Source organism: Botrytis deweyae (genome assembly GCF_014898535.1).
Source record: "Botrytis deweyae strain B1 chromosome Unknown BDEW_023, whole genome shotgun sequence".
Classification (NCBI taxonomy): Eukaryota; Fungi; Ascomycota; class Leotiomycetes; order Helotiales; family Sclerotiniaceae; genus Botrytis; species Botrytis deweyae.
The window spans coordinates 571,995-586,369 of NW_024066230.1; the positions used below are offsets into that span (position 1 = coordinate 571,995).

At 43.4% G+C, this 14,375-nt stretch overlaps 7 protein-coding genes across 7 annotated transcripts; 4 read left to right on the forward strand and 3 right to left on the reverse strand.

Moving 5' to 3' along the window:
• Positions 1-587: 587 nt before the first annotated feature.
• EAE98_008723 (uncharacterized protein) lies at positions 588-3,090 on the reverse strand. The gene is made up of 7 exons (XM_038956346.1): positions 2,261-3,090; positions 1,899-2,206; positions 1,365-1,844; positions 1,204-1,313; positions 1,054-1,155; positions 919-1,000; positions 588-869 (listed from the first exon to the last, which is right to left on the reverse strand). The coding sequence occupies exons 1-7, from the start codon at positions 2,563-2,565 to the stop codon at positions 841-843; spliced, it is 1,416 nt and encodes a 471-aa protein (XP_038807427.1). The 5' UTR covers positions 2,566-3,090; the 3' UTR covers positions 588-840.
• Positions 3,091-3,699: 609 nt separating this feature from the next.
• Positions 3,700-4,790, forward strand: EAE98_008724 (uncharacterized protein; the record flags this gene model as incomplete). Its single annotated transcript, XM_038956347.1, has 5 exons — positions 3,700-3,713; positions 3,871-3,955; positions 4,014-4,039; positions 4,092-4,593; positions 4,647-4,790. 5 exons carry the CDS (start codon positions 3,700-3,702, stop codon positions 4,788-4,790), a joined length of 771 nt encoding a protein of 256 aa, XP_038807428.1.
• Positions 4,791-5,151: 361 nt separating this feature from the next.
• On the forward strand, positions 5,152-6,039 carry EAE98_008725 (uncharacterized protein; the record flags this gene model as incomplete). Its single annotated transcript, XM_038956348.1, has 4 exons — positions 5,152-5,224; positions 5,317-5,387; positions 5,492-5,926; positions 5,989-6,039. 4 exons carry the CDS (start codon positions 5,152-5,154, stop codon positions 6,037-6,039), a joined length of 630 nt encoding a protein of 209 aa, XP_038807429.1.
• Positions 6,040-6,237: 198 nt separating this feature from the next.
• On the reverse strand, positions 6,238-7,288 carry EAE98_008726 (uncharacterized protein; the record flags this gene model as incomplete). Its single annotated transcript, XM_038956349.1, has 4 exons — positions 6,238-6,269; positions 6,330-6,951; positions 7,004-7,043; positions 7,104-7,288. The coding sequence occupies 4 exons, from the start codon at positions 7,286-7,288 to the stop codon at positions 6,238-6,240; spliced, it is 879 nt and encodes a 292-aa protein (XP_038807430.1).
• Positions 7,289-8,040: 752 nt separating this feature from the next.
• Positions 8,041-10,891, forward strand: EAE98_008727 (uncharacterized protein). Its single transcript, XM_038956350.1, has 9 exons — positions 8,041-8,569; positions 8,638-9,078; positions 9,139-9,394; positions 9,445-9,656; positions 9,727-9,758; positions 9,811-9,971; positions 10,024-10,228; positions 10,284-10,471; positions 10,558-10,891. Exons 1-8 carry the CDS (start codon positions 8,486-8,488, stop codon positions 10,315-10,317), a joined length of 1,425 nt encoding a protein of 474 aa, XP_038807431.1. The 5' UTR covers positions 8,041-8,485; the 3' UTR covers positions 10,318-10,471; positions 10,558-10,891.
• A 655-nt stretch (positions 10,892-11,546) lies between these two features.
• Positions 11,547-13,368, reverse strand: EAE98_008728 (uncharacterized protein; the record flags this gene model as incomplete). The annotated part of the gene is made up of 2 exons (XM_038956351.1): positions 11,547-12,585; positions 12,632-13,368. The coding sequence occupies 2 exons, from the start codon at positions 13,366-13,368 to the stop codon at positions 11,547-11,549; spliced, it is 1,776 nt and encodes a 591-aa protein (XP_038807432.1).
• A 437-nt stretch (positions 13,369-13,805) lies between these two features.
• Positions 13,806-14,289, forward strand: EAE98_008729 (uncharacterized protein). Its single transcript, XM_038956352.1, has 4 exons — positions 13,806-13,860; positions 13,942-14,041; positions 14,094-14,118; positions 14,173-14,289. Exons 2-4 carry the CDS (start codon positions 13,946-13,948, stop codon positions 14,211-14,213), a joined length of 162 nt encoding a protein of 53 aa, XP_038807433.1. The 5' UTR covers positions 13,806-13,860; positions 13,942-13,945; the 3' UTR covers positions 14,214-14,289.
• The last annotated feature ends 86 nt before the right edge of the window (positions 14,290-14,375 follow it).

The window sequence follows — 14,375 nt, forward strand, 5'->3', positions numbered from 1 at the left end:
ATATATACATTGGTCTTGGGCGTTGGTATTTATTCAAAGAAATACCTGGTATTTATTTAACAATCTAATCGAACACTTTAAAAATACCCTTTGGCTTCGTGCGCCTTTTCTTTGTTATGAGTAGATTGCCTGTTTGATTGATTGATTGATTGCTGTGCGATGGACAAGAGAGATCTGTATGGTAAAGAGAATGTAAATGATTGAGGAGAGGAGAAAACTCGCATCGATTTTTTCAACCTGGTACGTAATGAACTTGTTATGGTATTCCAAAATCGAGCTCCTGTGTCCCATAACACTAGATTAGAAACAAGATGAAGATATTCACATGGCCATAGAGGTGTGAATGCAGAAAACTGGCTCGAACAGCGTAATTCTAACAGTTTTATATTTTTCAGTTCATCAATAGCTGTGTGAAATCAATGAAATCGTCCATTATGCGATCCTCATGGCTCCTCCATGATATTCGGATCAGTGCCGCTTGGCCATTATTGTCCATTGAACACATTATCGAAATTTTTGTAATTCTAGTGATTGTAATTTACTTTCGAGACAGACCCTACACGATTAAGTTGATTAGTTCCTCAAGATGATGATCGAAGCCAGCAAGTGTTTTATTTCCAATAGAATAAATGTATTGGGCTATATCCTACGCCTAATATACAACTTTTTTGATCCGATTTTCCAATTCTCAGGTGAACCTTTTTTGTCTCCCGCCCTGCCTATGTTGAAGGGATTGTTTAGATGCAATCCCAAGACCAAGCGCCGCCACTCCTGGTGAATGCCCTTTTAATTCAAAACTCCCAATGCAAATTTGTACATCCGATTCTATTTCTTCGTTGCTTAATAAAGCACACGGGTGAGGATACGTGCTGAATGTGTTAGTTTTGTATGATTGACTATATGTGCAGAGGAACTTACAGCTCAAACCTTCTAAGCTCTCAACAATCTCCTTGAGATCGCTAGTTTGTACGTTACTGATATCAGCCATGAGATAGGCAACCTGAACGGTATTAGCACATGATTGTAACAATTTAAACACCAAAAGTTACTCACATCGCCCTTGTTATCAGTAATTTGCTTGTCTACATTGTGGTTACCGAGAATTTCGTTAACCTTTCTCAAAACACCAGGAATGTTGTGATGGATGTAGATAACCTGTTAAAATCAGTAAATCGATCATATAATTACGGGAAATGAACTTACTCTCGCGTGGTTGGACTCGTCCAGTGTGAGCGAACGAAGGTTGACCTCTGGTAAGTTTACAGCTCCAAGAGTAACACCCAAGTTCACGTATCTCACAAGAGCGTCACCAACTAGAAGATCATGTTAGCTGACGATATTTCCAATGCTGGAGAAGCACATACCTTCAACACCAATAGCACGTTGGGCCTCCTCGGTACTGCCACCAATGTGAGGGCTGAGAATGATGTTTTTAAGATTACGGAGATCCTCCGCCCAAGTGTTCAACTCGTTTGTGAAGTAAGGTCCATTTCCACCTGGCTCACTTGGGTATACATCCAAAGCTGCACCGGCAATCTTTCCACTTCTCGAGGCTTCAATGAGAGCTGGAATATCAATCACACTACCACGGGAGGCATTGATAAGATAGCTTCCCTCCTTCATTTGATCGAATTGTGCTTTGCCAATGAGATTCTTGGTCTCTGGAAGTTCTGGAACGTGGCATGTGATGAAGTCTGCGGTATTGAGTAATTCGTTTAGAGTAGGAACCTGTCTGGCAGTACCCAAAGCCATGAGGTTGACAACATCGTAGTAGATCACCGACATGCCCATGGCTTCGGCAAGAACAGATAGTTGCGATCCAATGTGGCCATAACCAATTATACCTGAAATAGAAAATTAGCCCTATGCTAAAAGAAGGCATGTGTGCAATTACATACCAAGAGTCTTTCCACGAATTTCCCAGCATTTGTTGCTAACTTTGTTCCAAACTCCATTGTGTAATTCATTCGATCGGTCGCCGAGTTGACGGGCAAGGACAATGATTTCCGCGATGACCAATTCTGCAACACTTCTGGAGTTGGCGAAGGGAGAGTTAAAGACTGCGATTCCATGTGCGGCAGCGTAGTCAAGGTCAACTTGGTTTGTGCCAATACAGAAACATCCCACCACAATCAGGTTCTTGGCTTCACGAAGGACTTTCTCGTTGAGCTTGGTTTTCGATCTGATTCCAATGACGTGGACATCCCTATACAATAGTTATTAGCAAGTCTTGCTTCTTTGTTGGCTTCATTCATCATACCGAATCTTTTCGATCAATTCGGCCTCTGGTAAAGAACTCTTCAGTGATTCAACTTGGTATCCTTGTCCGGTAAGAATATCCTTTCCACTTTGGTTGACATTTTCCAAGAGCAAAATCTTAATGTTTTCTTTATCAAATGGCTTCAATTGCTTTGCCTGGGCTTGCGCATTTGCTCTCGACATCGAACCTCCATAGCTCGAGGGTGGAGAATGGAAACTTAATGTAGGGGAACCGCTCAGGTTCATGCTATTGGAGACCATTCTTGAGAGGCCGCTTGCCCCAACGATATCTTGTGGTGTAGTCATTTTGGAAGCAATTAATTGAGAAGTCTGAATATGAATATGAAAAACTATAAAGAGTGATGAATGATGAATGAAGAGTATAGAAAATGAATCTTCCAAAAGTCAAGGGATTAATCAACAATTTAAGTTTTCGATGTTCATGTATGGATGAGTCAAAACCTAGTAAAGTAGAGGGGCATGACAAGCACAAACTCGCAAAGTATTGCTTTGGTAGAATATCGCGTCATCGGCAAGGCTCGGCGAGGCTCCGGAACAATGAACTGACATGAGAATTTTCATTATTTGCTTTATTTTCACAAAGTCATAAAGTAATAAAAGTCAGAGGTCCAGTCAAGTGATACCGATGCCGGTACCAGTTACCATCTTTCCACATGGACGGAATAAGTTGCACGATGTAGGATGTAGGATGTAGGATGGACAGGATAGGATGTCTCGAGGATGTGTAGTCGGGTGATGGCAAAAATAGATCATCTGCGAAGATTCCTTTCAATGTTCGATGTTGGATCCAACTATAGGAGAACTTTGAATGGGGAGTTAGATGGAATACCTACCCTCCTACCTACGTGCATATCTAATGAGCAGGTTCTAATTGATATTGATATTGATACTGCTGGGAACTATGGAGGAACATCTAAACTACCTCAGACTGCTACTATCATAATTGTCATTGTCCTATGTAGAATCAAAGATTCAAATGCTTTTAAATGCAGGAGCCAGCTTATGAGTGATTGGTATGTCGCTTTTGCTGTCTTGTCATGTCTGTATGGAGATGGAGGGACCCTTACCACAGGGAGAAGAAAGCCAAACACCAGAAATCAAGATAGAACATAACACTCTCCGAAGTCCCATCGACTCCAAATGAAAATTGACCCCCTCCACCCTCACCTGAAATTCCTTTATTGTATCAAATTTGCAAAAGTTTTCCCATGCATTTTCAATGATTGGGTCTGCCGCAATTCTTAGTACGTTGACCCTTCGTAGCGCTTGGACCATTGGAACTATCAAAAATAACTCGCTTAATTTTCATTTACGCACAGAAATCAAAATTGTTTGAAGACCTCTTCTTGATTTCACCAGACCACCAACGCCCACTCAACAATTCAATCTCAGTCGGCGAAAAGGTAACTAATCGCAATCATGGCTGTCGGAAAGTGAGTAAATTCCTCGCTATTATATCCCATTTCCCCGATACTGTGCTGTTGCAAATCGATGAATCGCAATATACACGGATTCGATATGGCGGGTTCGCGACAATTGAAGGAGGGCGAGGGGCAAAGCATCACGAACTGGAATCTGACAGCACGACAGGAATAAGCGTCTCTCTAAGGGCAAGAAGGGTTTGAAGAAGAAGACCTTGGATCCCTTCACCCGTAAAGATTGGTACCAAATCAAGGTATGTTGAACTTTGACACAAGAACCTCATCCGCCGAGACTGACAATATTTATCACAGGCACCATCTTCATTCCAAATCAGAGAGTACGGCAATCCCATTACTCATCTTTCGAATTCCATCTAATAATTTCTACAGTGTCGGAAAGACCCTTGTCAACAGAACCACCGGTCTCAAGAACGCCAACGACTCGTTGAAGGGAAGAATCGTCGAGGTTTCTTTGGCCGATTTGCAAAAGGATGAGGACCACGCTTTCCGCAAGGTTAAGCTCCGTGTCGATGAGGTTCAAGGAAAGAACTGCTTGACCAACTTCCACGGTCTCGACTTCACATCAGACAAGCTCAGATCTCTCGTCAGAAAGTGGCAATCCTTGATCGAGGCCAACATCACCGTCAAGACCACCGACGACTACCTCCTCCGTCTCTTCGCCATTGCTTTCACCAAGCGCAGACCTAACCAAATCAAGAAGACCACATACGCTGCTTCTTCCCAAATCAGAGCCATCCGCAAGAAGATGACCGAGATTATTCAACGTGAGGCCAGCACTTGCACCCTCACTCAACTCACCGCCAAGCTCATCCCAGAGGTTATCGGTCGTGAGATTGAGAAGGCAACCCAAGGCATCTACCCATTACAAAACGTATGTTCAGTTATTTAGAGAGGTTGGAATTCTATATGCTAATTTTACACTAGGTTCACATCAGAAAAGTCAAGCTTTTGAAGGCACCCAAGTTCGACCTTGGTGCTCTTCTTAACCTCCACGGCGAGTCAAACACAGATGAGCAGGGCCAAAAGGTTGAGAGGGAATTCAAGGAGAAGGTGTTGGAGGAAGTATAAATTAAGGATGATGATGTTATGTGGTTTGGGTTTGATGGTGCATGATATGTAGTCAAGTCTGGGCTTTGGGCAATATAGGCGTGACTTTGCATCACATATAGCCTTGGGCTATCATTCAATTCCAAAAATGTCAAAAAAATGCAAAAACACAGTGTCCATGAGGACGATCCACGTGAATGCACTGGTGGCGTTGTTGATCTTGCATCAGCCTTGCTTTTAGCGAGTGACGTTGTGATTAACATGGCCCCAACATCTTTCCTTCCTTATATGCATACCACTCCCTTTTCTACACCTAGAACATCAACCTCACATCCACACACTCAGTTTTTTGTTTCTCTAACGACTACTCGATATTCTCACGATGGCACCCGACGAATCTATACCAACTCTTAAAATTCTCTTGATAGGTCCGTCAGGAGCTGGTAAATCTGCATGTATGACCCCCGATTCCACCTTATGCATTTGTTTTATTGCGGTTGAGATAAAAGGCTAGGCTTGTGCTAATAGAGTATTTTTTTTGGTCTAGTGCTCATACGATATTGTGATGATCAGTTTGATTCAGAAAGTAGTACTGCTACTATTGGCGTCGATTTTAAGGTTTGTCTCTGATTTTCGTTCTTCCTTTCTCTTTTATTTGAATGGATGATATAATACGATACAGAACAATAGCGCATATATACTAACACCTCCCTACCTTCTAGTTAAAAACCCTCTCTATCCACGGCTCTCCTTACCGGCTTAATCTGCTCGATACAGCAGGCCAAGAACGTTTTCGCACGCTCTCGAATTCTTACTACCGGGGCGCGCATGCGGTATTATTGGTGTATGATGTTACGAATCGCGAGTCGTTCAATAGTTTGAGTAGATGGATTGATGAGGCGGAGAATAATGCGGTGGATGGATGTGTATTCTGGATTGTGGGAACGAAATGTGATTTGGATGGTAAAGGGAAGCGGATGGTGAGCGAAGAAGAGGGGAGAAGGCTGGCGGAGGAATGGAGAGAGAGGGGTGTGGCAGGATGGGGAGAGTGTAGTAGTAAGACTAGGGAGGGTGTGAAGGGGGTTTTTGAGGGAGTGGTGAGGGAGGTCGTCAAGAGACCGGAGTTGTTGAAGGGGGGGCAGAGGAAGTCTGGTGGTGTAAGTTCTTCATGCGCTTGCGGTTGTGCAGCGGAAGGGTGTGCTAATGTGTGAATTTACAGGTCACGATCGGAGGAACCAACAACAGCTCTACATCGGGATGCGCTTGCTAGACTTCATAGTCTTCCAACAAGTAAGATCAAGTGGTACTGGGCACACATTATGATATATTAGGTAAACAGTACGTGGAATGGTGGGTACGAAGCATTTGTATACGGAGGCGTTACGTGGGTATTATTCTTTTGGATGACATGGACTTATGGCAGATACCCTTTTACATACACACAATAGACTGTACATTTTTACCCTTTCTATTCCTTTGGCTTCAAGAATTCTACGACGGCTAGTTCCACATCAGTCAGCAAAGGTTCTCACAGTTCTGCCCACAAATGGAAAGACAAACCTTGTCTAAATTCCTCTGGTTTCTCAGAGATTACCCAATGTCCAGCGTCTATATCGGCCAATTCGAAACGGGGGAAGAACTTTCCAATTATAGGAAGTGCTTCGTCTGGCACATAGTGGCTTTGAGTTCCACGAACAAATAATGTAGGTTTGTTGAAGCGGATCGAATCTGGATCCTTGAACGGGAAATCGCCCAGATTGTCCAAAGCAGCTCCAATAATCTTGAGAGGAACCTTGAATTTCTGCGTCTTATCTTCAGTGCGCACAAGGTTTCCGAGGAGGAATTGGCGAATGGTAAGCTCCTCTTCATAGTCCTGCAAGATTTTATCCGCTTCAGTTTGCTTGGAGACTCCCGCTTCTTCGATTTTCTTCATTCCTTGGACGTATTTGGCGAAGTTGCTGAGGAGTGCCGCGTCGATGGGTGCATTATCCACGGATACTATATCTTCGACCATTTCTGGCGATTCAAGTGCTAAAGCCATTGCAGTCTTTGCTCCCATTGAGTGGCCTATCAGTGTAGGCCCGGTAAGTTTATGCTCGTTTATGAATCCAGCTACATCGGCTGCCATGGCAGTATAATCGTGTTTAGGGTGATGCGGTGAGTCGCCATGATTTCGCAGATCCTATTTGCTCTCAATATATGCTCTTTAAAGCACTTCGAAAGATATGACTTACAACGGCATAGACAGGCCTTCCTAGATCTCTTGCGAGAGCCCTGAGGTCGAGAATTAGTGAACCGTAACGACGATAAGACGGGTGCGCAAGGAAAGCTCACTTACTAATGCTCCTGTTATTCTTCTTGGATCCGAATAAACCATGCATGAAGATGATGGCTCGTGGAGCATTGGACGAGGCTTTGGCAGGTTCGTGCAAATCGAACGCCAAAGAAACGGTGCTAGATGTAGAGTAATTCCTCCGACATGCTCGGAGGAGAGTAGGTGATAGCAAACGAGGGGACATATTGCACGTGGAATCAGATCTTGCTACCGTATGCGAAGTAAGAAAGGAAAGTTGAGAATATGATACCAGAGATAACAGAAAAATGTTTTGGGTCTAAACGGGGAATTTATGCAATTGGTCAGCCTTGCGGTATCTCATGGCCGATAAGTGACCGCTCAGTGACCGATGATCCGCCGTTAACTTCGGGTTCAACCGTTGTTCAATTTTGAGTTTGACATTGTGCTGGAGTGTCATTTCGTTGTGGTGATGTGGAAGAGTCAAATGTTGTCGTCTCGTGAGTTCCTTGGAGGAAAAATACAGCCGTACCCTGGAACTGGTTGGTATATGTACGATACCGAAAACAGTTACTTGATGGCGTTGGAAGCTGCACTTCTCATGTGACCATGTCTCTCTTTGCTTTGGCATAACGTTGGAGAAAGTTTGACTTTACTCTGATGAAGAAACCTGGTGAACATCTATCTACACCTCCATAATTTTGTTCATAGAAACTCATCAATCAAAGAAAAGACAATTGTCAACCAAATTTGAGATTACCTGGGTGACGAATATATTATATTGATCAATCTTTACATAATAAAGACGCAAATTATTAATATTATTCTCAACCGAGGGAAGCGTTATGAATATAATATTATTACACTTGCTATATATATTTAATCGGTAATAATAAATAATAATAATATACTAATAAATGCTAACCTCCCAACCAGCCAACTCATCACTATATCTACCTAATATTTATTATCTACCTAGTAACATTTGCTTATACTGCGTAATATTTATTTACCTAGTAGATATACGAAGGTCCCTAGTAAAGATCCTCAGATCATAATAAGTTGTAACAGCCTCGCTTTGATTTAACAAATCACATCAGGTACCTGACTACCTACCCAGGTAAGCAATCGACAAATCATTCAAACCAACCAACCTCAATCAATCTTTCATCTTCTTTCCTTCTTAACCCTTCTTGTCTTCAATTCACTACCTACCTACCTTCTCTTAAGTTCATACGATTATTTAATACCTCTTCTTCCGTTTCATATTTCCTGTAGCCGATTAAAAAGTTGCCGTGTATAAGACAACCTCTTCGACCCTTGTTCATACATTCGTTCATATACACTTTCGACGTTAACAGCCGTAACGTAACTACCACTCTTTGTAATTCTTTCATTATCCAGGAACACCACAACCAACCGTATGGCCCAGGTCAAGATGCCAGAGGCTCAAGAAATGCTTTGTCCCTTTTGTGGGTTCAAAACAGAAAGCGAATATCAAATAATGGTTTGTTCATTTTCCGAAATATTACTCTGGCTCAAAAAAGAGAATCCCGTGTGCTAATGAAAAGAAAGTTACATTTGGAAACATTACATGCTGAAGGACAATCACCATTCGTAGCAAAAGATAGTGCAAGCGTTGTCGCCATGGTAAATCAAGATGATGTTAACTATGCCGATTGTCCGATTGATGGATGTGGAGAAATGGTATTGTTTGATGAGCTTGATAGTCATATCGAGATGCACGGAGAAGAAGATGGAAATATGGACCTAGATACTCCCGCGTCGGGGTCTTCTAGACAAGAAGTCAAGAATGGTGCTGGTAAAGATGCTAGTTTTGGTACGAAACTCACACACGCACTGCGAAACATCGATGATGGGCATGATTACGAAACCCGAGAGCCACCGCCAGCGCAAGCCGGGACAAAAGCATGGAGAGATATCTTGAAAATGCCTGATATCACTCTGAAATCGCAATCCAAACCTCCTCCTGCCAAGGGTACTCGTCAGTTAGGTGTAGGTTCTGACTTTTTCAAATGTTAATTGTCACATGATATTGACCTCTTTCATGAACAGAAAGCAGAGCTTGGTCCCCATGCGCATGAGAAGCAAATGCCATCATGGCTCGTGAAGTTGCTCCAAGCAGATGGCCAGTATAAGACGATCAACAGGATTAATGCAGATGGTCAATTGAGGAGGGTCAAATATTGTCCGAATCAAGCGGATGGTATCATTCCTGTACTATCCCAGCTTCTGGACCAAGACCGTTCAGTAAGCTATGCTTACCTGTGTGATCCGGCTGTTCTCCACGTTTCAAAACTCATGAGAGAGGGTATGGTGTTCACTTCCTTGCCGAGTTTCTCCTATTAACCATTTATTTAGGGGGCTTCTGTGGCTACAGAAACATTCAAATGATGTGTTCGTATATCGTTAAATCCCAATTCCCTGGTCATAAAGTTCTCGGTGATGTTGTTCCAACTATTTTTGATATCCAAGAATATATTGAGAGCGCCTGGGACCAAGGAATAAATTCTCAAGGTCGAATAGAAACCGGTGGAATTCGTGGAACAAGAAAGTATATTGGAACTCCTGACGTGAGTATCCTCCTCTGCTTCTCCTTTGTTATGCCCAGCTATCATGTCAACCAACTAACATGAACAATAGGCTCAAGCAATGTTTTGCTCTCTTGGAATCCCGTATGCTTTCCAAGGCTCTTGAATTTTTACATTGAATTGACAAACAATTTAGATGTGATACTGCGGCTATGAAGACAAGAAAGGATAGGGGAGACCCTCCAGCAGTCAATCTTTTGTATTCAAAGATCGAGTCTTACTTCTTCGATGGTGCTCTCGATTATAATTGCAAAGTTCGTGACACGTCTCTGCCTCCCATATACTTTCAACATCCAGGTAAATCCTCAAACTCTCGCTTCCACGTACCTATCTAACTGTTACGTCTCAGGTCACTCAATGACAATCATTGGATTCGAGAAACTAACCGACGGCACGAAAAATCTTCTCGTTTTTGATCCGATGTTCCATGATTCATCAAAAGTCGTCAAACTTGTTGGCGGACCTGTTCGCAGCAAACATCCTAGCGATCTATTGAAAGCTTATAGACGTGGGAACAAGTATCTGAAGAGATACAATGAATTCGAGCTTCTCAAGTATGTAGCCACTTCCAGCTCCAATCAATGTGAACCGACACTAACACCATGGTAGACTCGCTCCACAACCGCGGAGCAAACCGAATTGATGCTATTGAGTGTAATTTAAGAGCCAAATTTCCCAATGGTTAATCCAACTGGCTGGCTGGTGAGCATAGGATGGAGTTTGGGTGTATGAGAAAGGACTTGTCGATTTCTAGCATGGCATCACGGTAAAGCTCACAAGGGTGACTGGCGCAATTTGTAAGAGACGTTTCATTACATCCACGAAGAACTCTTAGTAAACATTTTTGCGAGTACAATTGCAAATCTGAAACTGAAGCTTCTAGATGCAGAATGTTAGGGAACCTCTAATGGTTTGTTAATAGTGTCTACGATTTCTTTACACTATCAATGTTGGACTTTGAATTCTGAAAATACTTTTGTAATTTATTCACTCAAGAGACATTGTCCGAGACTGGGAAGTCTTTAATGTAAGAAAGACACAGGAAAGGAGAAGATTTATAGCGTAGAGCATACCTAGTACATAGGTAGTATCTTACGATAAACCCCAACGAGCTCGGTGTATGAAGATTGAAATTGAGGACTCTTCTCAAGAGCTCTCTGCCTTCAAATATCACAATCGAAAAAATTCAATGGATAGTGTGTTCTAGCGCGAAACAATCTCTTCTCAAATTCCCAAGTGTGTCTTCCAATTGTGCAATATGATATTTAATATGATATGATATGATATGATGTGTACAATGATACAAAAGCGAAGAGAGGGAAATAGGTATCTGTAGCATAGCATCTTTCGCCGTCACACCTTTTTATCCCCATAAAATCCACGGATTCTTTGGTTCCAACTCACCGTGCACCTTTTGCGAATGAATCTTCCCGGGAAAAAATTAGAGAAAGAGATCTTGTTTTGTGCCATTGATGCAACCGCCCATATAAAACTACATGCCGATATGTCCCCGTCCCCGAATATAGGAGCCGAGAAACTTCATATATGTGATTGCTTGATAAAATGTCGAGCAATTTGTTACCAGCCAACCCACTTTCCTTTTCTTTCCTGCATTGATACTTTGAATATGAAAATCCCCTCCTCCTTCCATTGATGCTTTCAAAATTACATTGAAGTGAGAAACGCCAAATTGATACAGCCAAAGCCAGAGCCAAAAGCTACCCACGCCAATCCCCAAGTGCGAGTCACTTCCTATGATCTCGCAAAGTAATATCAAGAAGATAGATTTATCTCCACCCTCGCAACTATGATCCCAACGCTAAATGAACAGAATAATAATGTAACTACGTTCTGAGAAAAACCGACGTAACATCAACGACGATGAGCATAAGGATCTCCTATCGGCTCTCGGTCTCTGTATCGATCTCTCCCACGATCATGATTGGGACTACGACTTCGACTATCGCGAGGTTCTCGGGAACCTCGATTGTCGTAGTCGTGTCTAGTTCCATTACTATGTCGTGGACGATCGTCTCGACGGTCATCTCGTGGCAGCGGTCGATCATCTCGGGGTGGGCGGTCGTCGCGGGGTGGACGGTCATCTCTTGGTCGTCTATTTGTGTTATAACTTGGGATATACGTATCGATATTCCCACCACCTCCTCCAGCTCTACTGCGAGGAAGAGACGCGTGCTCACGATCACGATGGCCACGGCCATCTAGATCCTGAGATCTGGATCGGTGACCATGTGTATCTGATCTTCCACCATCATAAGCGAAATCAGTGGGCGGCGGTGGTCGTGGTGGTAAACCTCGATCATCTCTTCTCCAAGCTGGTTTGCGATCATCGTATTGCTGATGCGGTGGGCCACTATTTCTGTAGCCACCGTGTGGAGGAGGGGGAGGGTAGCGACCGTTTTGGTGACTTCGATTACTGGAGTAGTTATCATATCCTTGCCCGCTTCCATTTCGGTCCCACTGATCCGGTCCCATGCCTACATCGCCTCCCTTGGGAGGTGGTGGGGCCTGTTTTTGGCCCCGATGCTGCTTTGAATCGAATTCATGTGATGATTCTAGGATCGGTATGTCGTGCGGGTCTAGCGGTAAAGGAGAGTTTTTGAAGTATGGATGCTTTAATGCATCAATCGCGTTGGTACGCTTTTTCCAATCGAGCTTAAGCAATTCCTGCAATAAAGAGATAGCACCTGAGCCCTGTTCTCGAAATTTCTGTGCTAACGTCGAAGGGCGCGGTGGGCTGAAGTTGAGTCCCTGAGCTTTGGGTAACAATCTCCATCCAGGCATGTTCTCCTCGTTGGGAGTGCCACACAAATCGAAAATAAGTTTAAGCTGCTGCTCCTCGCTCTCGCCTTGGAGGATTGGTTTCCCAAGGAACATTTCGCCAAAGACGCAACTGGTGATCATTAGTCAGATTTTCGAAATCAAGGTGTTAAACATACCCAACTCCCCAAATATCAATCGCTGGAGTATAGTTTTGCAGTTCCAAAAAAAGTTCCGGAGGACGGTACCATCTTGTAACCACCACAACAGTATAATGCGCTTTTGCTTCTCCATTTCCCTTTCCCGCCACTGGCACAGGCTCATTGTAGTGTCGCGCCAGACCAAAATCGGCAATTTGAAGTATACCTTTATTGTTGATCAATATATTCGCAGCTTTGATGTCTCGGTGAAGAATATTGTTGTTATGAATAAATTCCATCCCCTTAAGTAGTTGCAGCATGTAGCACTTGATTTGTGGTTCTGTGAAATGAATATTTGGGTTCTTCAAAAGACCTGATAAATCGTGGTCGAAGTAGGGAGTGACCATGTACATAATGGCCTTCTTCTTCTTATCGGTATTCTTCTGCGGGTGCTCGACGGCCATCTCCTCCAGACTCAAGACATTTTCGTGCGAAAGGAGTTTAAGGGTTTTGATTTCGCGAAGAGCTGTGATTGGAAACCCATCTTTCTCGTTGATCATCAGGATCTTTTTCAGAGCAACAACCATGCCAGTTTTTTTGGATTTGGCTTTGTGTACTTCTCCGAATGTACCCTCTCCGATTTTCCCCATGACCTCATAATCTGAAATTCTGGAGCAGCCGCGAAATGAGCTTTGCGCCCGAGTATGATGGCGCGCATGCTCTGGAGTATAGATGCCATTGGTAGCTTGCGGCGCTGGTCGTGATGGGGTCGCCATTCTGGCAGGAAACGAAGATGGAAGCAGGGAACCTTGTTGTGTGCGCGAAGATTGTCGAGTATGCGATCTTGCAGTTGTGGATTTCGAGAGTTTTCTTCGTAAAGAAATGACGTCTGTCTTGAATGGTGTTGGATGAGAGAGTAGATAGTTAAAACTAAAGCTTCGATTTCAGGGCTCGTGTTGCGAGATTATGATTGATCTTAACAGCATTGTTGCCTTCCCCAGTACAATAGGAAGCGGGAAGACAGTAGGAAGGAGATTGATTTTGTTGAAGAAAATTTATAGTACAGTACACAATAGAAAAAGTGAATTAAATACAAAGGTTCAAGGTTATCGGGCGAGTACCCAGCTTTCTGCTGTGTGGCCTTAAATGTCGGGCCATTACATCACATTTAGCTCCCGGGCCGGATTTCAAAGTTGTGTATGAACGACTGGGACTCAATCTGCATATTGAACCCTCACTTCTGAAAGCAACACAAGACAACGACCATCGTAAGTCATCCGTACGCCTGCTATTAACTGCATGGAATCTGTTCTCTGCTATATTTGTATCTGGTACTAAACGCTTAGCAGCATAATGGCACAACCACCTCCAGGACCCGGAGGACTCTACAGAGCTCCACCTATATACAGATTCGCTGGTACAGCATTGGGAGCAAGCATGTGGTTCTTCGTATGTATACTCCTGCAATCTTTTCATTACTGCCATGCTAATTCGTATACAGTTGATGTACCGCGCGAAGAAAGATGGTACGGCCACTCAATGAATCTAGTCAAAACAATACAGAAACTGACACAAATTAGGTCCTGCTTTGTTGGGCTGGAAGCATCCTTGGGATCATTGAATGTCAGAACGAGAAAATGGTGCGGCGGCAGTCAGGATGTATCCATGTGCTGCCAGGACCCAGACAATCAAGAGATACCGTCCAAAGCAGAGTCTGGAATCACAACACGGATAGTGGGCCAAGAACTGTACATATGGAAGGAAATATATCATTGGGCATTGG